The following is a 27,975-nucleotide window of genomic DNA, read 5'->3' as shown; positions in this document are numbered from 1 at the left end:
TAATATACTTAAACACTCAGGGCCAATTACAATCCTGGGTCTTTTGGGGGTAAAGGGTAACAATAAAATTAGATGTGTGGGAATCTAAATAGGCCAAAAAGAAAAGAAAGAAATTCAAAGCATGAGCAACATGTGCAAGAGCAACTCCCTTCCTTAAATAGATGCTCCCTGACCAGAGCACACATGGGGGATTCCAGTCAAAAGATTATAATTAATTTCAAATGTATCCTCCCACTCCAACTTCACAAGCCTGGAAGAGATTCTAATAAGGTACAATTAGGCTAGTATCTCTCTCTCTCTCTCTCTCTCTCACACACACACACACACACACACACACACACACACTCAGACACAGACACACACACACACCTTCATGCATGAGTGAAACCAGATGCTGCTTTCTAAGATGATAAAGCTTGTATTTTATGAGATGTTCACACAAATGCCACTTTAAATTATGAACATGTTCTTTCAAGTAAAAAACAGTTTCTATAGCCAGAAATAAGGACATGACAGCATACATGTTATCTTTCCAGCACGCGTCCAAGCAGTGTTTCAGTCTCACTCAATTATTTGCTGCTACAAAAGGATCAATAATTACTGCCAGGCCCAAAGACTGAAAGCCACACATATATTAACTCTCTGCTGCAGCACAGATAGTGCTACCAAGCACACCAGGTGGACTGCAGGCAAGGCCGACTGTGCCACGTTATGAGTGCATTTCCCAACACCAGTACATTACAATGGCTAGCCAGGTTTGCTCCATCCCAATATTGCAAGAATACTGTACATCACAACGTTAACAAACTGAAGAACCCTCTTTTCAGGGGGCGGCTCAGAACCTCAAGATCTATTGCCCTGGTCAGCATATTTTACAAAATGTTTTTTAAAGACAGAGCAAGGGCTTCAAGACCAGCCATATTGGCACTGTTCACTGAAACACTCACAGGCAAGCCAAGACACCAAAAAAAAAGGCTCTTTAACACCCTCATTCCCAGCGTGGACAGCAGCAGAGGACTGGGTGGAGGCCTCGTCTTGCAATGTGCATTTGCTTACAGCGGTGAAGGGTTTATGAATCCTGCTGCTGACTCTCACTTTGCGCAATTCTCCCTGGGTGCTGGTTCCTCTGTGCAGACACAGCAAGCAGCTGTGGGGAGCACCAAGGGAGAGTTCTGTTAAAGCCTATGTTGCTGTTCACACCAGGAATGAATAGATTAAAGAACCCTTTGTCTGATGTCAGTGTGGCTCTGGGGCATACGGAGTGTGTGGATCTTAGGGACAAATGAGATATCCTTAGGGCTCCAAAGGAGAGCCTCCAGCCCATGGGCTCAATTAAGTCTACCGGGCCATTTCAGCTGGGCTTACCTGCCCAACACTAAACATCATATGAGTTACAGCCAAAAGGGGGTTTCAGGCATTGTCCATCAGCTGCCTGTCAGGATGGGCTGTGCATAGCACTCTGCAAGCCCTGACATTCAACTGATAAGTCTGTGCTTTGCAGGCTGTGCTTCTGCCCACAGTCTGATTTCAAACCATGCAGGCAAAAACGGGTCACCCAATGTCACTGTGGGCACGAGAGGTGCGGGAAGATAATGGTCTGGCCAGCCAGCCCCATCCAGCTCCCCAGCCCTGCCTTACAGGATGGATTATTGGTTAATAAGATTTCCCTCACATCCACAGGAACTTTTAATGAGCTGGCTTACCATATATTGAGAGAACAATCACAGTAGCTGTGTACAGAACAGTGGAGAACAGACTAGTTTGCTTCTTTCCCATTTATTTATTTACTGGCATTAAGTCTTCCCTGCCCCACCCTTTTCGTTCCTCCCTCCACAACATCTCCCCTCAATGTCAAAGTGCATTTACTTTTAAGGTATGAGTTTTTAAAATAATTTTGGCTGATATTCCCTCAGTCTAGCCAAGCGGAGCTGACCCTGCTTTCCTCCCTCAGTTTTCCAGGTACAGGTGACCTCTCGATTCCAACACCGCAGCAAGAGACTTGGGCAACGGTTTCTAGGGATGAGAAAAGAACCCTGAGGCAAAAATGATGGCTTTTTCTTTAGCAAGTCCTAAGACCAGTGTTCAGCAGCTTATAAGGCTCCTGGGATCTTCTGTGGCGGGAGGCCTTCCTCGATCCAGAGGGAAGGGGACGGGCCGCTGTGTAGCATTCGCCGGTGAATCCGTCGCAATCGCAACAGGTACAGCAGGATGGACAGCAGCACAACAAAGAAGCAGGCAAAGAATAGGTAATGGTTGTAAACAAAGGAGAAGCTGCGCCAATGGGAGTGATTGCCTCGGAAATTCTCCTGCTGGATGTCCCTGGGAAAACAGAACAAAATTATTAGCATGAAAGAAATCTTACAGCAACCCACACCTCAGCAAGTCAGCCTCTGCAAGGGTGGGAGAGATGCCAGAAGAAAGCTGAGAGGGCAACTGAGGAATATGCTGATTTTCAAGTGGGAAGAGCCCCAACTCCTAAACTATCCCTTAGAACTTTATGGGGGGAGGGGGAGTTGTGATGTCAGCGGCTGTAACACTAATGTCATCTTCCTCTTTAGACCAATTCCTTTCATCCTCTCAAACCTATCTGAATGCCTAGCAACCCAACAGCAAAGGCTGCTGTGCTGGTCTCAAGGAACAGGGCACAGAGAGGTGAACAACAACTAGTGTTTACCATTCCATTCGTCCTCTATTCCCACCATCTGGTGGGCAACTCACTAGCTCTACATGATGCTCAGAAAGCATCACAGATGCAAAGTTTTCTGGAGAAAATTATCCACTGAAAGGGTTGTGACTGGTGACTGGCTCTTTTTGAATACCACACTTAAGAAAAGCGAAGCCATACCTCAAAGGCAAAAATCGTGTTCGATAGAGAATGGCCCCCAACGTCCATTGCACCTCTTTGTCATAGACCTGCAGTGCAGTTTTTAAGTTGCCATAGTTTACAGGAAAAGAGAAACCGTTGTGAAACACTTCATACATCCAGGCTGACTTAAAGCATTGATACCTACAAAGAATAAACATTAAGAAGTCAACTTCTGCTGTTTTTAAACAGAAGCAGAACTCGTTAAGACATAAAAAGAACAGCCTAAAAAGTATAACTGAATTCCCTTGGTCTTGTGCATTTACATATAATTGCATATTCAAGGGCACACTTTTTACTTAAACTTACACAGACATTCTCTAGATTGCAGCCAACAAATGAGGCACTTATATGGAATAGATTATTAAGTTTTGCTATGACAGATTGAGTGCATCTGCTCCAGCAGGCTTGAACATTAAACCCAAGAGATAAAAAGGTGGGATGAAAGCTTAGGTATTGGCTACTTTAACAAGCCTTTCTCATGTTAATTTTCTGTAATTAATAGACAGCATTATTGGACTTTCCAGGAATAGATAAGGTAAAAGGTAAAGGACCCCTGGATGGTTAAGCCCAGTCAAAGGCGACTGTGGGGTGGGGCGCTCAACCCGCTTCAGGCCGAGGGAGTCGGCATTGTCCACAGACAGCTTTCCGGGTCATGTGGCCAGAATGACTAAACTGCTTCTGGCGCAACGGTGTATCAGAAGCCAGAGCGCACGGAAACGCTGTCTACCTTCCTGCCACAGTGGTACCTATTTATCTACTTGCACTGGCGTGCTTTCGAACTGCTAGGTTGGCAGAAGCTGGGACAGAGCAACGGGAGCTCACCCCGTCCCGTGGATTCAAACCACTGACCTTCTGATCAGCAAGCCCAAGAGGCCCAGTGGTTTAGACCACAGTGCTACCCACTCCATTTTTCCAGGAATAGCAGCATTTAACAGATCTGGCACTGCGGATCCGAAAAGTATAAACCTTTTTCACTAATCAGTCACCTTCGGGAACACTAAGATATGATTCATAAACTCACTGTCTCTCCTCCCAAGATGGAGGATCATTACTCTCCTCCCAAGATGGAGGACGTCCCCTCACTACTCCTCCAACATGGAGGTAAGAGCTTGTGTGAACCACCAGATGCGCAATGTGATTTTATGGAAGCCCAGCTTATGTGGGGGAAGACCGAAGTTCACGGATCAGGCATTTGCATTACAGTCATACCTCATGTTGTGTTCCACTCATTACCGACTTTCATCTTATGAATGCGGCAAACCTGTAAGTGTATACTTCCAGGTTTGCCGCCCGCGCATGCGCAGAAGCGATCTTCGTGCATGCACAGAAGTATTTGATTGCGCTGTGCACATGTGCAGAAGAGGCGCTCAAGTTGTGGACTTTTCGGGGTGCGAACAGCAACTAGAGGTGCCACTGTACTAACCGGCTTGTGTAGGAGGTCAGCCCCATTGTGGGGTGGGTCTCTCTCCTCCACCACATGGGAACTGCAACAGTCCTAGTGGTTGTTTGCACTAGAACTCTGTTATACAAAATAGCTATAAACGTATAGCATCCATTACATGCTTATGAAACTGTACTCGGTACTCAACCACAGTTCCAAAAAACTCTGCAGTTTATGACTAGTAGTTCAGATGGCAAGAATGAATGCTTCTGGGCCTCTTTGAAGTGTTTCCTTCTAGGAACTACTGGTGCAATTTGTTCTCGGCTCTTCTCTCCCCAGGAAGGATGCTCAAGCAGATCCAGCTATGAGAGAATATGAACACTCACTTCAATCGATGAAGGTCTGCATGCGAGGCATAAAGACCACGGTCCAAACGTTCCCTTAGGACTGACCACTTTGTTGCACAATAATCCTGAAAAAGAAACACAAAGAATGTAAATATCTACATTTTGAAGGCAATGTGAAAATATTATATGGAAAATATTATACATTTTGGAGGCAAGGAATGTAATGAAATATTGGGGGCTAAGAAAATTGAGGGCTATTGCATTAACCAGAGAAGCAGCGCAGCATATTGGACAGAGTGTCCAACCTCAATTAGGAAGAGCAGGTTCAAATCCCCTCACCATGGGAAAATGCACTATGGTCCAGTCACCGTCTCTCATCCTGACCAACCCCAACACTATTGCAAGGATAAAATAGAACGGTAGAGAGATATTTCTGTATTTATCTATCCTTTATCTCACAGAATTTTTATCCCAATCATCTACAAATCTCAGGGTTACAAAAACTTAAAAACAGTAATATATCCATATTTAATAAACAAGAGCTGGTAAAAATATGATTAAAACTATTAACATATATCCCAAACTGCCTAAGTACTTAAAACTAACTAGGAGCGGACTAATAATCCCCCAAATGTCTGTGCAATCAAACAGGTATTTGTCAGGCACCAAAATGCCAAATGTGTCTGGCATACTTCATCCACAACTGGGCCACTACCAGAAAAGGCCCTCTCCCATGTCACTACCAAAGCTATTGCCCGTGGTGGTGGGACAACAAAAAGGGCCTCTGAGCTCACCAGAAGATGGACCTAAATATTAACAACATTTTATACAGCAATTTTACATGCAAATTGCTTCATAATCAGTGGTTCTTGAAGCCACTCTACAATGTTGTTAGCTTTTTTTGAAATACACTAAAGCATATGGGAGCAAAGTTAGTGACACAGCAAATGGATATGCAAGGCTGGAGAGAATGAGTATACAGGAAGGAAAGAGTAGGAAAAAGGTTTTTTTGGTAAGGCATCCAACCTTCACTTGTTTTTACTTTCCTATTTTACAGACAGGAAAACTTAAGGCTGGGAGACAGTATCTTGCCCTAGGTCAGTGATTCTTAACTGGTGCCGAAAGGGGGGGGGGCATGATCTACAAATCTTGGGGGTGGGGCATTCAGAATTTGTGGGGGCAAAGGCAGATTTTAGGCAGCCCTTTCTCCCTTCTGCCAGCCAGCAGGGAAGGGTTGTTACACAGTATAGTGCTCACTGTGTTCAGAGGATAAAATTAAAGATAATCCTTTTCAAAACTCTTTAAAAAAGCAGCATGCAATAAAGAGGAGTCAAACATGAATGCCCCTCCCTGCTTAGGGCCAAGCCCAACAAAAAGTAATGCACCTCCATCCACTTACAATGAGACTTAAATATGTATGAAGAGCTTCCAGGAATGAAACAGGGTGGGGGTTATAACAGGAACACATTCAAGGGAGAAACAGGTTCTCTAAATAAAAAGAAAAGTGTCAATTGGGCTCAAATAAAAATTTAGCACCTTTTTAAAGAACTTGCTTCTCCCTTGTCAGTATGAGCTTGCAGAGCCTACTAGCTCAAAATTACATCTCTTTCCATCTCTGCTCCACCACTATGAGCAACTGCATTATCCCTCACCCAGGCTCCCTCCAGCCACTCTTCATGCCCGAACCTCTTCCCCAGTTTGATCACAGTTAACTACCACCCCCTGCTGTTCCCTCTCCATGAAACCGAAAATTAAGGAGTTGGCTGGTGAGGATTTTATTGAACATATGCAGGAAATCTGTGTATTGCATGTATATGTCTATACCTCTGGAACCCACCCCGCTACATATCATACAAGTGCTGTCTCTATTGTCCTTTTTGGTACCAACTGAAGACCTTCCTTTTTCAAAAATCCTTTTAAGTGAATATTCCCATCTCAGTTTGTATCTGTATCGGTTAGGAAATCTTTCTTATTGATGGGTTTATTGTCGATCGCTTTGGGATGTTTCATGGAAAGCAATTCGTAAATGAAATAAATATACCTATATAGCAGAATGTTACCTTAATGATAGAAACTTAGGACTCTCAGAACCAAAACTCTTCAGTATCAATCACAACTCATGTACATGTGTAATAAAGAGTAGCATTAATTTTATTATATTTTGCCCTGCCCTCCTTCCAAGGAACTCAGGGTCATATAAAAAGCATGCTCTCTCTCTCTCTTACACCCCACCACCACCACTGCCAATTTCACTGTCACAACAACCATCTGAGGCTGGTTAGGCTGAGAGAAAAGTGATTGGCCCAAGATCACCAAATTAGCTTTGTGGGTTCACTGAGAAGATGAACCTAGCCTCCAAGGCCCTTGGTCTGACAATCTAGCTGCCCCTTCACCACCCAAAAGCAGAGGGACCTTTTACCTTTGCAGCTTTAATAAACTTAGCAGCAATGTACTCTCCTCCCATCCGCAATACATCCTCGGTACAGTAATAGAACTCCGAGAACCCATAGAACTCGCTGTTCTCAAAGTGCACAGGAGGCTGATAAATGCCATTCAAAGAAGTCTGCGTCTCATTTGTCTTATTCATGAAAGGCTGAATAACATCACGGCACAAGTGAAAATCTCCTGTCCCTCGAAGATGCATCTTCTGCCCATTCTGCTGGATTTCATCCTCAGCATCCAAAGGCAGGCAAGGGTCTAAATAGGGGGTATCAGAAGTCATACCAATCTGTTTGCCTAGAAGCCTGCAAAGAAGATTGAGCAAAGTTACATGTGCAAAAACCGTTTACAGGATACCAGATCGCTCTGCCTTGGAGAGTGGTCCCACCTAGCGCTGTGTCAGGTGGGCAGGCACAAATTGGGGAAAGCAACACAATGGCAAAATCTGTGACTTCTAGTAGGCCTGTGGTGGTCAATGCAGGATGCAACTACAACATCCTTAACAGAGGACCATTCCACCTGTGCTTAACATCCCTGACAGACAACCATCCCACCCGTGAAGGAGGGCCCACCGCTCCCATGAGAAAGCATTTTCTAATGTTCCTCTCGTGGATATGCGATCGGGACACTGGTCAGCAGGGCTTGCTGGCAGTCCAGAAGGTGGTAACATGAGAACAGGGTCTTTTCTGTGGTGGCTCCCCGCTTCTGGACTGCTCTCTCCAGGGAGACTCACCTGGCACCTTCATGGCAGATTTAAGCACTAGGCAAAAGCATTTCTCTATAACCAGGCCTTTGGCTGAGTAAACATTATACAGCCTTTTAAATCTGTTTGTGGGAAAGGGGTTATTGGTTTGTTTTTGTTTGTTATGTATTTTGTGTTCTCATTTTGTGAACCGCCCTGTGAAGGGCAGTATATACAAACTGAGTAAATGGCAATATTAATCATAATGATGGCTGGGAGATAAGTCAGATAAGGAAGGGCTGTGGAGACACAGTTAAGAGTGAGGCTTCCAAGTTCCTTGGAACTGAGGTGTGAGGAAAGGGGTGGGGGCAGAACCAGCCTGACTGGAGTTCCAGTTGAGCCAAAGCCCTACAGGGAGAGGGTGCTGGGAAGGAGCTTATAGAATCATAGTATTGTAGAATTGGAAGGGACCTTCATGGTCATCTAGTCCAACCCCCTGCAATTCAGGAATCTCAACTAAAGCATCCACCTTCTGCTTAACAATCTCTAATGAAGAAGAGTCCACCACCTTCTGAGAACGTCTGTTCCACTGTCAAATAGCTCTTACCTACATGATTATTGCAGCCATCTGAAGATGTGCCCATCTCACTGGGGAAGATTTAAATGTTGACATGTATAGGAGGGAAATCATTTGGATCTGGAAATCAAGTTAATTATAGAATATTACCTGTTTCTAAATACTGTGGTGGTAAATATGCTGTCTGCATATCTCTGCCGGGCAGCATTTCCACCAAAGCCGAGGAAAGTTGCCACATAAACTCGGTACACATGTTCAGTTTGGTGAGCATCGCACCCTAGATTAAACTCTGCAAGTAGGTTCTTGGCCACCTCCTCCTGCAGATCCCAAAACACGAGATTAAAGAGGCATGAACAGCTCTGCTTTGTGTTGTGTAACACTTAACTCTGAATATAGGGAAGTTATTTCAAATCTGCAGCTCTCTAAACATTTTCACAAGAACTTTCTCTAGAGGAACTCTTTGTACTCAATACCCAAATGTCAAAGTGGGGGACCTCCAGATGCAGTTGGACTACAACTCCCATCATGTCTGGCAATCAGACATGCTGGTTGGGGCTGATAGGAGTTGCAGTTGATTAACGTTTGGAGAGCACCACATTGGGTACCCCTTACTAAAGAAAGCAGCACCAACACCCCAAATTCTGCTAGTTGACCAAATCTGCGCAATTTATGATCCTGATTGCAGCCCACCCATGGGGGAACTGTACATGTTCTTATATTCACCCGTTAACTCTTGCCTCTTCTTTTCCTTCCCTCCCTTTAACATCTTTACCACATATAAAGTATAAATTACTAAAGGCAAGGGACAGATATATTAACTTCTGAATGCCCTGGAATTATTACTCCCTCCATGGGACAGAGAAATCTTTGAGGAACATGCATTGGGGGCAGAAGAAACGTAACCTGGCGCAAACACCACTTAATAGCCCTAGAGGTTAGTCTCTAGAGCAAAGTCCAGCAAAACCTCCTTTCCTGAATTACTTTTGAAATTACTACAGAGACTATTTCAACAGAGGCATTCTCTGTCTGTTGGTTAAAATGTTCACGTGAAATATGACCTGCCAGTTGGCTTAAGAGGACGCATCATTAAGAGGCTGAAAACAAATAAAGGATGAAGCGTGTTTAAGTAATTTATCAAACAAAAAAAATTTTTTTTGACTATGGCAGACCAACACGGCTACCTATCTGTAACTTATCAAACAAAGTTATCTACAGCTGGGAGGTTCTCCATTTCTGAGAGGTTTTCATTTTATTGTGATCTATTTCCAACCCTCCATCTCACTGATTAATGTGTTGCTTGAAAAGTGGAGCTACATGGCTGCCTATGGGACTGAAATGTTAGGAATGCACTGTGTGACTCTTAAGATAGGCAAAAACCGTGTGGATTTCTGAGAGTGCACCGTGGATGCTGAATTTTAAACTATTTTAAAGCACATACCAATAACAAACTTAGTTGGTCTCTAAGCTGCTACTGGAAGGAATTTTTTAAAAAATTTTTATTTTAAACCATTAACTGTCAATGTCATGCAGCAATTATTCCATAAGCAACTGTTAGAAATTAAAGTGGAGGTGAGTAAAATGGTTTTAAAAATTGTATTGTGTAAAGCCGAAGCTGGAGAAGTTATAGAATACTCGGAGAAAATGCTGATGGAGAACTGCCAGAAAAGGAGAACGGAATGGTAAAATTGGAGACAATAGAGGATGAAATCCAGAGAACATCCACACAGATGCCTGAAGGAGTGAAATAGCCAAATGCTGGAGTTATGGTGTTGGAGGAGGTGGTGGTGGTGTGCATAGATGGAGAGACTAAGAAATATCCTGAACTAGAAGAGATAGTGTTGAGAAAGAAAGGACTGTGCGTATAATTTTGATTGAAACTGGAAGAAAAAGCTACTACGTCTCCTGCAACATTTTTGGAAAAAGAATGGAAGAGGAGAAAAATTCTATTTTAAAAAAAAAGGATCGACAACCAATAGCTACAAGGAAAAGGGGTTTGGAAGATATGAATTTGGGAGTGGATTAATGACTATATAAGAACTAAATAATTATAGACTGTTGTGTTAATACATAACCATAGTGAAGAAATTCTGGAAGGGATAAGGACTGAATATTTCTTAAAATTGGAGGGAACGTTGTTATGTTGGACTGGAGGAGGACTATTGTTGACTCTTACAGATAATAATAATCGAAGAACCTCCTTTGGACTTCTTGCAGCGAAAGAAATGAACAGAAGAGTCCCAGATAGAAAACTAGAAAAAAGCACCTAGCAGAGGAAGGAACAGCTGGATACTACTCTAGATTGAACATTTGACTGTTTTGAAGAACTGTTGTATATATACCTGACAGATGGATAGTTGGAAGTCCTTTTTATCTACTTTTTATTTTTCATTTCCACTTTATTCTTTTCTTTAATATTCTTATTTGTTTTCCTTCCTTTTTCTTTCTGCTTTGCTTTGGTCTTTTGTATTATTTGTGGCTCTTTATTCAGGGTTAAAGAGGGGGTAAATGCTGATGAAGGTTATTGATAACTGACAAAAGAACCTGCATGAGGCAGGGAAGAGAATCTCCCAGGTGAGAGCTGGGATGGTTCACCTGTCTCTGTGTGTGACAAGTTAAGATTTATCTGTGAAAGAGATTCTTTTTTCTTTCTTTTTTATGTTTATGTTTTTGTTTAGATTAGTTGGTTTTTATTGCAATGTATTAGGAAAGGTCTGAATAAAACTTTATAAAAACAAACCAACAAACCAAAATAAGTAACACCCACAATCCATACACCACCGCATATTCCCACCAGAAGTGTCACAATTCAATGGCACAATTCAAAATGGGGGTTAAACACCAGGAAAAGTTAACGGTTGTGTAGCATAATTCAAGGACATTTGTATTAAACTGACTGATGAAATGAATCATGTACAGGCAGACTGCTTAGCTGATGGGACATCAAGATGCAACTTCCTCTTGTCTTGGGGTGAAGATGTCACGTAGTGAAGCACAGAACTCATAACACGCAAAAGAAAAAGAATCAATGGTATATGGATTAAAACACAGGAAAAAACCAAAAGGAAAAGAAGGAAAAGTTGTACAGATAATAACCTGCTGTGAAGAGGCAAAGCTTACAGTTTTAGGGACTTCGTATGCTATTTGAGTTGACACACCACCCATGTCAAGTATACCCACAGTCCTCTTTCGAAGAATGGCTTCCTTGTTTTCACTGCCAGGAATATGCACCTCCACGACAGCATCATCCTCTGAAAGACAAGACGTGAAGGATGTTGAGATGTGGGGGCAAACCCTTCTGAGGATCTGAATTTCAAACATTTGCACTGCCATAGCTTGGTACAACGTAGCAATGGCAACCCTGCAATGGCAGCCTAATGCCAAGAGTTTGCTAGGCTGCAGAGTTGACAAAAACATGCAATTCTTGGTATAACACTCTTGAGGAGGACTCTTGGTAAGCTCTCTGAGCATAGTGCCCCAGTAATCCCACATCACAGCCATAATGACAAGAGTCCTGGAAGGTAATAGGAAAGTTAGCTTGAGGTGGGAGAAAATATGTGCTATATTTTAACAGTATTAGGAAAGAAGTTTGGAGTAAAACAGGAAACGCTGCAATGACATTCTAAAGTAGGCATATTTAGAATGCCTTGTATATTATTTTCAGAAATGGTAACACAGAGCTGGGAAAGATACAGAAAATAGCAATGAAAATAATACAGTATGGGGTTGAAGCACTTATTCAAAGTCTCCTCCATACCTCTCAAAAGCTAATGTTTTTGGGACTTCCTGGTGCATGTGTGTGTACACACACACACACAATGCCTTGTTAAAACTTCAGTAGCTGAAAATATTTAGGGTATTGTTTTATGCCTTCTGTTCTCTAATAAGACACACATATTTTTAGACTCTATATCTTTATTATGGATCAGAATCCACCAAGCACAGCTGCTGATCAACTTTCATTCACAGCTGCTGCAGGATATTGTCCACTAGCAACAGCCATCGGACCATCAACACCATTTCTCCCTTTGGTAGGCTACATAGAGTGCTATTAAGACACTTGCCATCATCGGTATGCTCAAATCTTCCAAGGACAAAGTTGATTCCAATCCATGCATATACTCCTAGAAAATTTAAGAGAACAATTTTAAGTATTAAAAGTTATCGAGCTGCACCTTTAAAAATAGTGAACTTAATTAAAACAGTATTATAACAAGAGCCCAACGAGACTTGCCCTTGCCCAGTCGCTTTCACCCCGGGAAACCAGATCTTTACCACTGAATTGGAGCAAATGCCAATCAGGTTTACTCTGGATTTATGTTTGCTGCAATTTATTGCTAAAGAGCGGGGTTTTCTGGAGGAAAATGGCACGGCAAGGGTACAACTGCATTATAGGCACTGGACAACTACAAGTCTGGATGAGCCCCAATAAACTTGAGTTGTATGGAAAACTACTTTCCTTTAAAAAAAATTAATGCAGACATGCTACTTCTCAGGTACATGGGTAAAAAAAAGAAAAACAACAATTCCTCACTGCCCACAATAATGTGTGAAATAAACAGAAAATTCCAGCCTCTCCAAGACCTTCTAAAAATCTATGTACAGTCGTACCTTGGCTCTCGAACAGAATGCGTTCCAGGAGTCCATTCGACTCCCGGAACGGTTAAAAAATCAAGGCAAGGCTTCCGATTGGCTGCAGGAGTGGAAGCCACGCCAGACATTCAGCTTCTGAAAATCATTTGAAAATGGGAACACTCACTTTCAGGTTTCAATCATTCGGGAGCTGATTTGTTCGGGAGCCAATGCGTTTGAGAGGTACGACTGTACTGTAGTATGAAAGTGCTCTGCCCAGCAATTCCAAATGTTGCCACCAGAGTGTGCTCTTGCAGCTTTATAGTAAAGGTAAAGGGACCTCTGACCATTAGGTCCAGTTGTGACCGACTCTGGGGTTGTGGCGCTCATCTTGCTTTACTGGCCGAGGGAGCTGGCGTACAGCTTTCGGGTCATGTGGCCAGCAGGACTAAGCCGCTTCTGGCAAACCAGAGCAGCGCACAGAAACGCCGTTTACCTTCCCGCCAGAGCGCTACCTATTTATCTACTTGCACTTTGACGTGCTTTCGAACTGCTAGGTTGGCAGGAGCTGGGACCGAAAAACGGGAGCTCACCCCATCGCGGGGGATTTGAACCGCTGACCTTCTGATTGGCAAGTCCTAGGCTCAGTGGTTTAACCCACAGCGCCACCCGCGTCCCTCCAGCTTTATAACAGCTATAAATAACAGAACACAATGGCTTAGCTAAAACAGGCGTGGGGACTCTGTGGCCCTCTAGAAGTTGTTGGGACTCCAATTTCCATCATCCCCAGAAGAATGATAGGAGTTGTAGTGCAACATCTTCTCGAGGGCCACAAGGCACAGGAACTATGACAAGGGGAAAGAGGTGTATTGCTGGAAAAAACAAACAAGGGATAAAGAAAGGCTTACAAAAAAATAAAGGTTCCAGTATCTCTGATGTGTGCAGTGAATTAAGCAGTCAGCTAAGCAGACAAAGAAACACCTGATGACTTATTTATGTTTTTCATCAAGTTTTTATGCCAATTTTCTTCTTGCATTTTGTACGCTGCCTTGATTTTTTTTAAAAAATCCAAATATAGAATATAAATATATAAATTTAAAAAATAAGAGAAATCCAAGGATGCTACAAGAAATACAGGTGAGTTTCAAAAAGTGCATTTCACACTATGTAATTGTATTTGAAAATAATGGAGGGGTGTGGGGGTAAACAGTGTATGGTTATTCAAAGACATTTAAAGGTAAAAGGACCCCTGACCGTTAAGTCCAGTTGCAGACAACTCTGGGGTTGTGGTGCTCATCTCGCTTTACTGGCTGAGGGAGCCGGCGTTTGTCCACAGACCACAGACAGCTTCCGGGTCATGTGGCCAGCATGACTAAGACGCTTCTGGCGAACCAGAGCAGCACACGGAAACACTGTTTACCTTCCCGCTGGAGCAGTACCTATTTATCTACTTGCACTTGACGTGCTTTCGAATTGCTAGGTGGGCAGGAGCTGGGACCAAGCAACAGGAGCTCACCCCATCGTGGGGATTCGAACAGCCAACCTTCTGATCAGCAAGCCCTAGGCTCTGTGGTTTAGACCACAGCGCCACCCACATCACATTTAGAATCTGCTTTATTCAGATCAACTGTTGACATTCCACTGATGAATCTCCAATAAAGCCCTTTCTCAGCATCTCTCGATACTGCACAAATCCAGCTGATTTTACTCTTATATCATGCAGGGAAGACTTCTCATCTATTCATTCTCCTTCCCACCAAATATATTCTACCTAAAAAACCAACCACCAAACTAACACCCTCAAACTCCCTAACCCTGCTACATCCCTGGATATTTTTTTAAATTTATAGTAGAGAGGAAATGTAGCAATCTAAGGAGCCCCTGCCCCTTCAAAATTAACTTCCAATTTGCCTGTTTTTTTTGCTTCTTAAAATTGGAGTGACCTGGTATCGACACAATCTGGTTGTGGGCTAACCAGGTATATAGACATCCTGGAAAGGGACATATCTCTGCTCTCCTCATTCTGTGTTGTCATCCACAGCTTCTCTTACAATTGTGTTTCTTGTAGCAGTTTTCTGTCACCCACTGAAGGGGACCTGCTCCCTGGACAGACATTCCATCAGTCTAGTGAATGTGGTTTCAAACTTGTCTTTTTCAAAAGCAGTTCCTTACCTTCTTGCTTTCCTGAAATAACCTCAGCATGCGAGTCCGAAAACAGAAAATCAAAATGCACTGGGATATCAGTTAGCAGGTCTTCTAGTATTGCCTTTTGCTGGCTGTAAGATTCCAAATATGTTTAAAATACAAATAGACCCCTAAGATACTCAATTCTCTGTATTAAACTGTAATAGAAAAAAAGATATTCAGTCACCTCTCTGGTAAGATTCTCATCCCTGCTGTACAAAGGATATACAGAGGTGTTTCTTTATGTTTTGCACGGGGTACATGTGCAGCAGCAAAGCTCAGAAGTGGGAAAATATAGTCACTGACTTTTTCAGGAGAGGTAGCAAATTCTGAAATGCCTAAAAAAAGCAATGGAAACACATATGAGTATATATGCATACAGCAGAAAGTGGGAGAGTCCAACATACAAAAACCCCCTTATTATTTCAAAGAGTTTCTGATTGTAAGAGTTGGAAGCTGAATAACCTGTTTGCTTTCTTGGGGAATTTTCTGGGTAACATTCAGTATGCCAATCCAATTAAAGACAAAATACTGCCTGAGCAAAGGGATCTACTAGCCAGTATAATTCATGTGGCCATAACATTACTACAAAAGTGACTTATTGGTTTTAAAAAAGCCTGTTTCTGGAAAGGTCAAGACTGTTGTTGAAAGAACCCATGATATGTGAGCTGAGATTAGTAACATTATCTAGGCAAAAGGTAAAACACCTTGGCTCCCATGCTACAAAGGTTGTATTAGAATAGACCTTGGAATATGTTTTATTAGAGCATAAAAGGCATATATAACTGGAGTCCATATAACAGCCATGCAACCAAATGGAGCAGAAAGGCCCCAAGACGTCAAATAATCATTCCATCTATTTGAAGGGAGGCATACACAGTATGTTTGAATGCCAGGGAAAAGGCCATATTACAGGTACTTGAATGATGCATCTTTCAATTTATGTGTCAGGAAAAGCATACGGCTTGAAGTTTAATATAGCATCCTGAAGTTTGCACTTTGAATAGAACTGGTCCACGGATTCGAGATCCTCAAAAGCATTTCACTCATTCTGGAAAACAGGACATTTCGTAGGTGGTTTTTTTTAGTGTTCTCCAATTTTTTCTAATATTTTTTTCAAATTGGAAGCACCGTATTTTTCGCTCTATAAGACGCACCAGACCATAAGACGCACCTAGTTTTTGGAGGAGGAAAAAGAAGAAAAAAAATATTCTGAATCCCAGAAGCCAGAACAGCAAGAGGGATCGCTGCGCCGTGAAAGCAGCGATCCCTCTTGCTGTTCTGGCTTCTGGGATAGCCGTGCAGCCTGCATTCGCTCCATAAGATGCACACACATTTCCCCTTACTTTTTAGGAGGGAAAAGGTGAGTCTTATAGAGCAAAAAAATATGGTAAGTTTCACTAAACAGAGTCTTGTGCCTGAGTAAAAATGCCTAAAGGTATTCCCTGTAAATTTCATAAATATGCCAAATAGCATAATTTCACATGCTATATTGGCATTTTAGGCTACAGCAGTATTTTTTTTTAGTAAATATTGCATATAAACACAGTCCATTAATGAAAAGAAAAGTATGACTTGATCATATTTATTCACATAAAAAATAAGGACACTGAACAGATACCACAGATCGAGTCTGACAACAAATAAAATCTAAACATAACATGTCAACTTCTATTTATATACCACCTTTTTATATATACTCAAGGAAGCTTCCATGAAACAGTCACTGTTAGTTGACGTCACTACCAATAGGTCCTTCCTCAATGAGTTTTTCTAAAGTTATAACCTTACAGTTTACTGCACAGGCCAACCAGTGCTGAATTTCAAACCACAGGGAAACAACTCTTTGTTTTTATGTTACAATCGCCAGCAGAGCTGTCTGCAAGAATGAGGTGAAGGAGGTTAGAATGAAATCAAAAACCTTGGCTATATGGACTGACTTCCAAGTAAACATGGACGGAATTGGCCTGCATGTATCATCCCAAGTAAAACAGGGATAAAACACAGTGAAACATTTAATAAAATGAAACTGTGACATTTTTATAAATTACCATTCCTTTTAAGACATGCTGCTAAGCTATGGCGGGGGGGGGGGGAGTTATGGCCTTTTCTCCAATACCTGGTTTAATTTTCATAACCACTGGTTTGCTGTTTTTGTCCCTCATTTGTTTGATGTCCAGCAAATCATGTGGATTGCCATTGTGCCTCGGCCACCAATACACAAAGATCCTAGATCCACTGCTACCACAGTCCACCATAATACCATAGTTCAACTTGGGATTGTTGGTATCTGTAGCTTCTGTGTCGGTTACTCGAGCAAGATACCTGGAAGAGAGCATCAAAGTGTTGTTTAGCAGCAAATTTCATTGAAACCAGTGGGACTGAGCTTAAAGAGTCAACAAGCATAAGATCTCACTGCAAATTGCATTCAATTTATAGCGACTTAGAAGCACATTTAAAAGCAAAAACAACTATCCGTTACTTGTGTTGTTCTCAGATGTGAACAAACACTTTTGGAATATATATTTTTGTCTTACAGGATGTTCTTACCTGTGCAGCTTTTTGTCCCTGTAGCCATATTTTACAACAGAATAGTACAGCAAGAAAAAGGCAGCAGCGAGCAACCCAATGACAATAATCTGCCGTAACGTGGTGTTCAATATTCGTGGACACCCTACTGGGGAAATGCTGAAGTGCCAAGAAGCAGGAAACAGACAAGAAACACTGATCCTGAAATTTAGAAAACAAAGAGATAGCCTGTCTGAAAAGGTAACTTACTACAGTATACTCACTGACACACAAAGGATCCAATCACTGAATCCCAAATGTTCTAAGCCAGAAAATATTTTATAGTGAATTTAAGTAGATTGTAAACTCTTCAAATAGATGATTCTGCAGTTTCAAGAACTGAAGGAAGACTCCAAAAGTTACATTACTAACTCTTAATTCCTAGATTTAAAATGCTTCCCTACACTTTGTATGTATTTAGAAGATGTATACCTTGTCCTCCTATTGCAGTCATGATGCTCAAATACAGTAATTCTAAAACATCAATATCATCACTATTGACACTGAAGCAACAATCCAATATTAAGAACATAGATATGCTTAAGTAGATGAGTGAATGCAAGCTAAGTTTGCATAGCCCCCAATACTGCTATGAACACAAGTAGCTGCCTGGGGACAGAGGAGTGAAGCCACAAGGGTGGAGACTGTTGGGAGGAAGAAGAGATGATCAGGGGATATGGCTTAGTCACACAAAATTGTATATGTGGTCAGAAATTTCAGCTCCCACAGTGTAGCCTTCTAAGACACTGCTATATTCAAGAGTTTGTGTACTGTAGTTTCTGCTGTAAGTCAAGCAGAGCTTATTAGATGACCCTTGTTGTTGTTGTTTAGTCGTTTAGTTGTGTCCGACTCTTCGTGACCCCATGGACCAGAGCATGATGACCCTAGGGCAAGCCAAAATCCTCATATCTCAGACTCCAGGACAACAACATGAGGGGTACTACATTTATGGTATAGAGTTGCAGTAATTAGAGATGGAATCTTCAATTCATTCATCAGTTAGATTAACTTAAGCAAGTAAATGCATTTTGATTTACTAAAAGATGCCCCAATTTAATCAAGTAGCAGCTTTTCATTTCAGTTTGATTAAAATTACTTTTTAAATTGTGGAAGCAAGTACCACCATTCTTCATGTGTGAGAAAGGGCAGTGCTTCCTTTATGATGCTGCTTGCTACAGGTGTGCAACATTTTTTCAGAGAACACTTTTCCTTTATCAAAATCTCTCAAATGCATATCTTATCAATTCATTTTTAAAGCATTAAGTAGATGACAAACCTGGTAAAATATTTTAAAAATAATTTTTATATGTGCTGTTATTTCCAAACACCATTTACCCACTTTTCCAATTTACATGCAATGCCACTGTGAGTCCTTTCCATTTAAGTCAATTTCAAGTTCTCACTGCAGAATTCCCATTGGCATCTAGTTGGCCAGCGTGAGAACAGAGTGCTAGAATAGAATGGCCTTTAGTCTCATTCAGCAGAGCTCCTTTTGTGTTTTATATTTCTTCATGACACAAGTGCTGAAAACAAGCAATGTAAATTCAGCACCTTTTGTTATCTATTCATTATTTGTACCTATTTGTATCTTGTATAGTTCAGTATTCAGCTGTAACAGTTTACAGTGGTACCTCGGGTTACAGACGCTTCAGGTTACAGACTCCGCTAACTCAGAAATAGTACCTTAGGTTAAGAACTTTGCTTCAGGATGAGAACAGAAATCGCGCAGCAGCGGTGCAGTGGCAGCAGGAGGCCCCATTAGCTAAAGTGGTGCTTCAGGTTAAGAACAGTTTCAGGTTAAGAACGGACCTCCAGAACGAATTAAGTTCTTAACCCGAGGTAGCACTGTACTTGTTAACAATGTGAGGTGTTTTGTCTCCAACTGTACCTTCATCAATAAAAATAGTACAGGAAGTGTCAAAATTAAGGGAGCCCAAAGTCAAATAGACTTTTAAGTCTGTTTCATCCCCATCAAGCACTCAGCATATTCCTTTCACCACAACAGTATTCAGATACTTACCTACCCATTTCAGAACAGTTTGATCAGGCAGTACAGTACAGTAAGAGAGACTTCTATTGTCAGCCAAATGTTACAGATTCATAAGACACAAACATAATCCCCAGGACCAATGGTACAAATAGGAACTGAAAAGAAAAGATTGCAGTGATATTAAAAAAATGGTACTTTTATTCAGATCCAACATCTGATGAGCACAAAAACTAAACCAATGTAACAAATTATTAGCAATGATCCCTGATCTATATCCTACCCTTCTTTCAAAAAGTACAGGATGGTGTGCATGGGACTGTCCTATTTTAACCACACAACAATGTTGCTAGGCTAAGGATAGTGAAGGCCTCTCAGATACATCTCCAGCAACTCCATTCACCAAACCATACTGTGTGAGGGCATGGCAATATGAAATACACGTTCTGAGGTGGTCAATTCATCTCTCATATCTGAAGCAAGTGCACTAACACAGTTACTCACAAATTGGAGATACAGGCAATTTTATTATTATTAAATTTATATCTCACTCTTCCTTCCGAAGAGGCCCAGGGCTAGCTTACACTACTTCCACTGAAGCTAGCAGAGCAATGTGAGGTTAACTGAATGCAGTCTGATGCTTGATGACCTTCCAGCATACATTTGCTGAAATTCATCTTCTGTATCAGTGCAATTTGATGCTGAAGCAAGCAACAAAACTGCTAGCTTCCAGCTATAAATAACCAGCAGAACACACTGTATTTTAAATAACATTTCAAAACACAAAAACCCACATTATACAATCAAGGCTTTAACTGCAATAAGATTTCAAGTCTTATTACCAAGTTAATCCCTACTTTCTAAACAGAATTTGAAGCAATCGGCAGGGTGTGTGTGTGTGTGTGTGTGTGTGTGTAAAGAATATATATAATGATTACAACTTTATAAACTAGAACCTTGAATCAGAAACAAATTGGCTGCTAGCAGATGCAACACTATCACAATATGTTCAAAGAATCCATTTCATGCATGTGTGAGAATCGCCTGACATCACTATGACATCAGCTGAAACATTTTCTTTTGCCCACATTGTTTGATTTCAAATTGCATGGACAAAGGCACAGATTTTGATGGTGTCACTCAACACACTAATTGGCAGCACCTGCAAACCTTGCTTTCAGCATAGATCACTTGCACTCAGAAGCTCTGTTTGGGAGCTGCCATGTGGAACAAATCCCAGCAGGCTTGCCTTTGGGGCAACATTTAAAAGGTACCACATACAAAATTTGCCTGCCAAAGAACATTTAGAGGAGAATTTTAAGGCTTCCAACTATTTCTCTGCAACTGTGTTTTACCTGTTCCACACCTGATGTCATATGGGGCATCAGGTACGGAGCAGGTGGGGAAATGGTCTCATGGGCCAGAGGTTTCCCAACATTGTTGAAGGCATTAATGCAGACTCTGCAGTCTTATTATGAGTAATTTCCACTTAACAATTTATGGTTTGAAATGGAACTCCAAGTGTGCGTGTTCCAAATTATGACACCGCAACATGAAGTACTTATAATTACTTACCTCTGAAACATTGTGACCTTCCGCAAACTATACCAGCTATTTAATACAAATTATATATCTTAATAGTTCCATGCAAAGAATGCTGGAAGCCGCCATATCATGCAGAAACTAAACAGAGGATAGAAGAAAAAACAAGATATTAAAATAGGATTTTCATTAAAATCAGCAGATCTGCTGAACTTAAAAACCAAGTTACACTGTCCAATAATACCCTGTTGCTAGGTTACATTTAACAGCACAATGAAGCAAGTAGGCCCCCATCCTTTCAAGTCTGGGATCTATGAGGAAGAAAATATGCAAAAAGGTTAATCTTTCATCTCAGGATTAAAGAATACTTCGTTTTATTACATGTCTGCATGTTATGTAATACATGGGCTTCTATGCTTTAAGACATTAAGAATTACCTTGGCTGCATCTGACTAAAGTCCCTTGGCTGAAGCATACCCTTGCTAGCCTCTTTTTTTGCTAAACTACAAAGCTCCCAATGTTGCAAATTTTCGAACCAGGGGAGCTGATGCAGCAGCTGGATAATATGCCCTTTTCTGCACTTGGTTCTTTCCACTTAACAAGCATGAGATTTTTAGGAAGCTGGCGGCTATAGCACAGGGACAGGGGACCTCTAGCCCTCAAGGTGCTGCTGAACCACAACTCCCATAATCCCTCAGTACTGGCTATGGGGCTGATAACAGCCCAACAACATCTGGAGGGTGGCAGGATCCAGCCCAGCACACAGTTTCCAATAGCCAGCCAGCTGTGGGAAGCTGCTACACACACTTCATGTTTCACCGCAGTTTATACGAACTAATCTCTCGGTTTACCCCTTAGACCAGCCTGGCCCGGGACAGCCATTCAAACAGAGGACTTTCCTCCTCCGCCGCCGCTGGAACGAGGGGCGCCGTCCGCCACAACGGGGGGAGGGGAGGCACCCACCCATGGCGGCTTTCCCGCAGCTCCGCCGCCGAGGCCCAGATACCGGCGCGGATCCCACACCAAACCCTCGTTCTCCTCAAAAATGGCTCGGAGAGGGAGGCTCCTCCTCCGCCCGCGCTCGGCCGCCGCCGCCGGCGGGAACCTGCCCTTCCTCCCTGGCCTTTTCAGACACGGCGGAAGGAAGAACCCAGGAGTCCGAGCTGGCGGCGCAACATACGCGGGCGCGCTGCCCTTCCTTCCCCTCCCCGCCAAAATTCACCTCAGCCGCCTCCTCTGCGGCTGCTCCGGGCCGCTCGCCGGGCGCCGGGCGCATAGCGACACCTCAGCCATCCTCCACTTCCGGGTCTCGGAGGACCGGGCGTCGGAAGTGACGTCAAATGTGATAGCCGAACGGGGTGGGACGCAAGAGCCGCCTCAACTGTAGAGTTGCAGGATGGAGCAGCGCGCGCGCGGCCGCCTCAGGGTCCCTTTGGGCACACTTCCGGTGTAAACATAGATCTACAACCATAAAGAAAAGGAAGGGGGAATCTCTTTCATTTATCACATTGATATACCGAGATGGCGACTGGCCACGGGCGCTTCTTTCGCAGGGCATCATGGGAGTCTGGCTCGGCGCAGGGGGTGATGGGACTTTGGCTTTGCCTCCCCTGCTTTAAGCCGTGGATCGGGCCCTGGCGGCTCAGGAACCGAGGAGGAGGAGCAAAGCTTTCCCCGGATGCAAGACTCCCTTCGAATGCATTTGCCGCAGCCGCAGCTTTCCCTTCCGTGCAGGGATAGGAAGGAATCGACGCGCGAATGCAATTGGGGGAATTTACTTTTTTTTTCAGGAAGGAGGGAAAAAAGAAGGAGGGGACACCCGGATTTGAACCGGGGACCTCTTGATCTGCAGTCAAATGCTCTACCACTGAGCTATATCCCCTGGCCTGTGGGTGCTGAAGAGCTAGTAAGGATAGTTGTGACATCTAGTTCTTCCATCATTTCACTTCCAGCCTCTTCCAGTAATAAACTGATTGGCTGTTGTCGTCGTGGTATTCCCTGGCTAACTATAATCATGCTTAATTTTGTATTCTGCACAATAAGTAAGTGCTTTGCTTTCTTCTGTGTGATGGGGGTAGAGCATTTGACTAAGGAACCCTCCCTCCTCAAGTAAGGCTTTTAAGTCTATATAGAATCTAAAATTACTTGACTGCACTGCTGATCACCCCAGAAATAACCCAGTGTTTTCTTTAAAGGACAGTGCTGTAGTGGTGTTGCAGCATGGGCTGTGAGGAGAACTTAGTCCCCATTCAAAAACAAGTGCCGCCTCATTTTTAGCTGAGAGGTAGAGTGCATACTCCAAGAAGATCATGATGAGAGCAGAGAACTCATTCTTCCTTTGATTTGATTTTGTATTCTGTGTGATAGGTTGGATTATTTTTGTTTATATGTGCGTATAACTCAATAATCAAACATATAACCGATGATGGGAAAAGTTCCCTAGTTCAAATCCTGGCATCTCCTCATAGGGAAGGAGCTCCATAGTAGAGTATTCACAGAGAGCTACTGTTGGGGAAGGTGGACCAGCGGTCTGACACCCTGTGCAACTTCACGTGTCTGCAAATCTCTTCCTCAACCTAGTACCCTCCAAGAGTTTTTGGATTCCTGCATTGCACGAGGTTGAACTAGATAACCCGTGGGGTCCCTTCCAGCTCTACAATTCTATGATTCTGTGGACTCCTATCATTTCTGAACTCCTGTCAGCCTTTGGCTAACTGGAAGGCATCAGGCTGGGGAAGACCATAAGGAGAGTTTGTAGTACAAGTCTGCTTCAAAAATGTACTGCTGCTCATATGCAGTCTTACTGCAGCCAACGCTGCAGGATGGCTTGCATCCGTCTAATAAGCTGAGCAATAGAACTAGCCCTGCTCTTGACATTCCATGTGTAGACAATGGAACCCTCCAGACTGGTCTTTTATTGGAGGTGTATTCTGCTTTGTGTGTCTTGTGGGACATCTTTGGGAAAAGAAGAAGCTAAGGAGTAAACCCTACACAAATTCAGACTGGAGTCCCTAAGACAATTGGATGGTGCCTTGTACTCCTCCCTGCAGCAACTCCTGCAGCCAAGCTGGTGCCAGTATTGCTCTGCTTTCCTTTGGACCACACCAGCGAGGCCAAGAGGGGAGTCTTGTTGTCTGGGTAGCCCAGGACCTCCATACACACTGCCCAGACTTGCACCCTGGGGAGATCACTTTGGTGCAACAAAAGTGCACACACAGCTGGACATTTATGGTATGAAAAGTTATAGGATTTCAGCAGAAAGTTACAGGTGTGCGCTTATTGGAAATGAGGCAGCATGATCACCCCAAAACCTTACTGCCACAAATAGCATTGAAAACAGGCTCATGTGGTATGACTGCCCTGAATGTGAAATAAAAGGGATATCTGGGATAACGTGTGGATAGGGAGCAAGATGGGCTACAGATTCCCCCCAGCCCACATAACCAGAGTTTGCAATTGCATGAAGTCTAAGGATTGTAGCCAGTGCAAGTCCTACTAAGAGTAGACCTATTGAAATCAATGGACATGAGTATCTTAAGTCCACTGATTTCAATGTGTCTACTCTGAGTAGGACTAGTATTGAATACGGCCCTTGAGTGAAAGAGATCCTCTGATGGAGCACTTCTGGTGGTCTCTGATGTTTGGCAGCCTTTACTAGGGACTGAACGTTGATTGTAGCAGGTCCTGCCCTGTAGGAAAAAGCCTAGAATAATCTCTGCCCACTTTCAAATGTCTGCTGACAATTTTGTATATTGTACTCTGCCTTGCTGTATTTTTATGAAAAGTGTGGTTAATAAATATTTAAATATATAGGTAAATAAATAGTTTCCCCTATCATCATCCTTTCTGCTGGAGAATGCATGACATTATCAAAGCACTGCAGTGAAAAGGAAGTGATATTTGTTGATATTTTTTTACACTGATTCTTGTGTAAAGGTGTCCCATACATGGAGGGTGGGGGTTTCAGACATGGGCTGTGTACACACTACACCTTTAAAGCACATTCTTTCCCTCAAAGCACTGTGAGGGGTAAACTACATCAGCCAGAATTCTTTTAGGGAAACTAACTTGACAATGTTGGGTTTTGAGAGGTAAAGCATGAGAGATAACTGCAGGCAATTGGGACCCTTTCCTACATTAAGTAGCATGCCCCAAGGAAGCTATGAGGTCCCAGTCACACAGAAAACCTTTGGCTGGGTTTGCTAACAAGGAACCTTATGCTGAAACATTCCAGGGTGTACCGTGGATAAAGGCAATGACTGTGAACATTCCTATCCATAGCCCATTTCTTTCAAATTTGTAGCAGTTGTGCACTGCATTGTTATAGGACTGGAGGTTGGTTAGGATGGGTTCCAACCAAGCCTGTGATTTTGTAAGACTGTAGTCTCTAATAGCAGGACCTGCTGGACTTGTCAAATCAGTCTCTTTGTTAAAGTGTGTTAGGTATCCATTTACATGTGTAAAGAGTTGGTCAAGACCAAACATGTTACCATAGAGACAACTGACTGGTGATGCTCTTTCAGGAGGGGGTAAGCCTCCCGCCCTCACCTGGCTGGATGCCACGTCATCCTAGGGGTGGGGAAATAAGCCAGGGAGCTTGTATTTGTCTTAGTCTAATCTGACGTCGAGGTGAAAGAGAGACACAGAGGCTTGACTTGCTTTCTTTGCTGAAATAAAGCTGTGGCTTTGGAGGTTGTAGGGATTGTTAATGCTGTGAGCTCTTGTGTCCTATGTTTAGTTTGTACATATCTGTAAATAAAACTATATATAAAGACATTACTGTACCCAGAGACCTACATTCCTAGGAAAACCAACCCTAGAATCAGAGAATCGTAGAGTTGGAAGCTACCCTGAGGGTCATCTAGTGAAATCCCCTGCAATGCAGGAATCTCAGCTGAAGCATCCATAACAGATGGCCATCCAACCTCTGCTTCAAAATCTCTAAGGAAGGAGAGTCCACCACCTCCCGAGGGAGACTGTTCCACTGTTGAACAGCTCTTACTGTCAGAAAGTTTTCCCATATGTTTAGTCAGAATCTCTTGCAACTTGAAGCCATTGGTTCAAGTCCTACCCTCTAGAGCAGGAGAAAACTAGCTTGTATGGTGGAGTAAAGGGTCAGGTTTAAGGTGCTGGTTTAATAATAATAATAATAATAATAATAATAATTTATTTATACCCCGCCCTCCCGGGCTCAGGGCGGCTTACAAGCAATAATAAAAACAAGTTGAATGATTACAACTTAAAAACAAAATTAAAATACAACATTAAAATATTGAAACATTAAAATATTCAAATGTAGCCTCATCGCAGGAGGAGAAGGAAAGGAAAAAAAGAAAGAGAGGGAGGGAATCAAATTGGCTCCAAGCCAAAAGCCAGGCAGAACAACTCTGTCTTACCCAATCCTTTCCTTGGACAGATGCTTCTAAGGAGTAGCCCAGCAAAAGCCATTCTGAAATTCGCTGCATGTAAAGGTGGAAATCTGGTCAACCCAGCTCTATCTGTGTATAAAGCAAAAACAATGGCCCAGATTTTATATGGTGCAGAGGTTTGGGGTACCTCAAAGGTCTCCGGTCTGGAACCCCCACAGAATTATTTTTTAAGAGTTCTTTTAGGTTTACCCAAAGACGTGCAATCTGCCATGGTCAGGTTGGAAACTCGCATGTTGAGCATAGAGAGCCAAATAGATAAAAGAATTCTCTGTTACTGGTTTAGAGTTCAACAGATGGACAACACTAGGCTACCAAAAAAATGCCTGATTGAGCTCTCAAATAGATTACCCCTTAAAAACTGGGTACATCATGCTGCCCAACTGATGGGCAAATATGACCTCTCAGTGACTGAGATTAAAGAACTCCCCTTATATTCACAGAAAAATATTTTTAAACGAACCATAAGGGCAGTGGCAACTAAAATCGATCTAAACTCTATGTGCACATCTACATGCGCCCCATTGTATTTTAAACTTAGAGAGGTCAATGAACACATATCTTATTTTAATGAATTGACTTTTGCACAGCTTCGAAAAGCTTTTACAGAGCTACGACTAAATACAATAAGCTCTGCTTATAGAGATGGGAGACATAGAGGCATACCAAAAAACGAACATGTTTGCATTAGGGGATGTTCTGAAGTAGAGGAGCTTATGCATTATATCTTGCACTGTCCGTTATATAATGATGCAAGAAAAAGATTTTTGGTACCTATAATGACAGGGTCCCCTGGCCGGAACCCCCTTGATATGATGTTATATCTCCTTGCAGACACAGATAAGTATGTGACCTGGCGGGTAGCACTTTTTGCAACTGCTGCTAGGAAAATTAGAGCAAATTATATAGCCAAGGTAGCCATTAACTGTAAAGGAGATGAATTTATTTGATCCTATCTATCTACCTCAGGCTATGCTCTATCTTTCTCACCAAACTCTGAGTATAAATTGCACACTATATTAATTGATATTGTTTTTAACATTAGTGACTATGTGATGATTTTAGCTTATGAATTTTATTGTTTAATGTTTTTATTTGTACATTGGGGTACTTTTATAGCTTTGTTTAGAGTACGTAATGTTTTAATAATATAAATGTTTTAAGTCTTTTTTTACCAATTCAGTATATTTTCTTTTAATTGTCAAATAATTCTGTGTACATTGCGGCAGCCTTTGGCTATGTGCAATAAAACTGACTGAGACTGAACTCTGTCTTACAGGTCCTGCGGAAAGAAATCAGATCCCGCAGGGCCCTGGTCTCATGAGGCAGAGTGTTCCACCAGGCCAGAGCCAGTGTTGAAAAGGCCCTGGCTCTGGTTGAAGCTAATCTAACTTCCTTAGGGCCCGG

The 27,975-nt window shown here is 42.5% G+C and overlaps 1 protein-coding gene across 4 annotated transcripts; it reads right to left on the bottom strand.

The window, feature by feature from the left end:
* Positions 1–398: 398 nt before the first annotated feature.
* ENTPD4 (ectonucleoside triphosphate diphosphohydrolase 4) lies at positions 399–22,492 on the bottom strand. 4 transcript variants are annotated; one of them, XM_083588665.1, is made up of 14 exons: positions 22,365–22,492; positions 21,176–21,283; positions 19,634–19,758; positions 17,596–17,775; positions 17,165–17,370; positions 15,233–15,383; positions 15,034–15,137; positions 12,354–12,413; positions 11,386–11,540; positions 8,443–8,609; positions 7,014–7,338; positions 4,634–4,719; positions 2,846–3,007; positions 399–2,319 (listed from the first exon to the last, which is right to left on the bottom strand). In XM_083588665.1, the coding sequence occupies exons 3-14, from the start codon at positions 19,639–19,641 to the stop codon at positions 2,091–2,093; spliced, it is 1,833 nt and encodes a 610-aa protein (XP_083444791.1). In that variant the 5' UTR covers positions 19,642–19,758; positions 21,176–21,283; positions 22,365–22,492; the 3' UTR covers positions 399–2,090. The 4 variants fall into 4 exon arrangements, with proteins under 4 accessions (XP_083444791.1, XP_083444792.1, XP_083444793.1 ...); XM_083588666.1 differs by having other exon boundaries at positions 11,410–11,540; XM_083588667.1 differs by having other exon boundaries at positions 19,638–19,758.
* Between the last annotated feature and the right edge of the window lie 5,483 nt (positions 22,493–27,975).

Source organism: Podarcis filfolensis (assembly GCF_964270895.1).
Source record: "Podarcis filfolensis genome assembly, chromosome: 15".
NCBI lineage: Eukaryota > Metazoa > Chordata > Lepidosauria > Squamata > Lacertidae > Podarcis > Podarcis filfolensis.
The sequence above is the reverse complement of the archived record's forward strand: the minus strand, read 5'-3'. Positions and strand labels throughout refer to the sequence as shown.

What these genes read in the sequence shown, in the direction of transcription:
- ENTPD4 (XM_083588665.1), bottom strand. An exon ending in ACCACAGTATTTAGAAACAG is followed by an intron (nt 7,339 to 8,442) that starts GTAATATTCTAT and finishes TCTTCTTTGCAG; the next exon opens with GCTTCTAGGCAAACAGATTG. An exon ending in GCAGACCTTCATCGATTGAA is followed by an intron (nt 3,008 to 4,633) that starts GTGAGTGTTCAT and finishes TATTCTTTGTAG; the next exon opens with GTATCAATGCTTTAAGTCAG.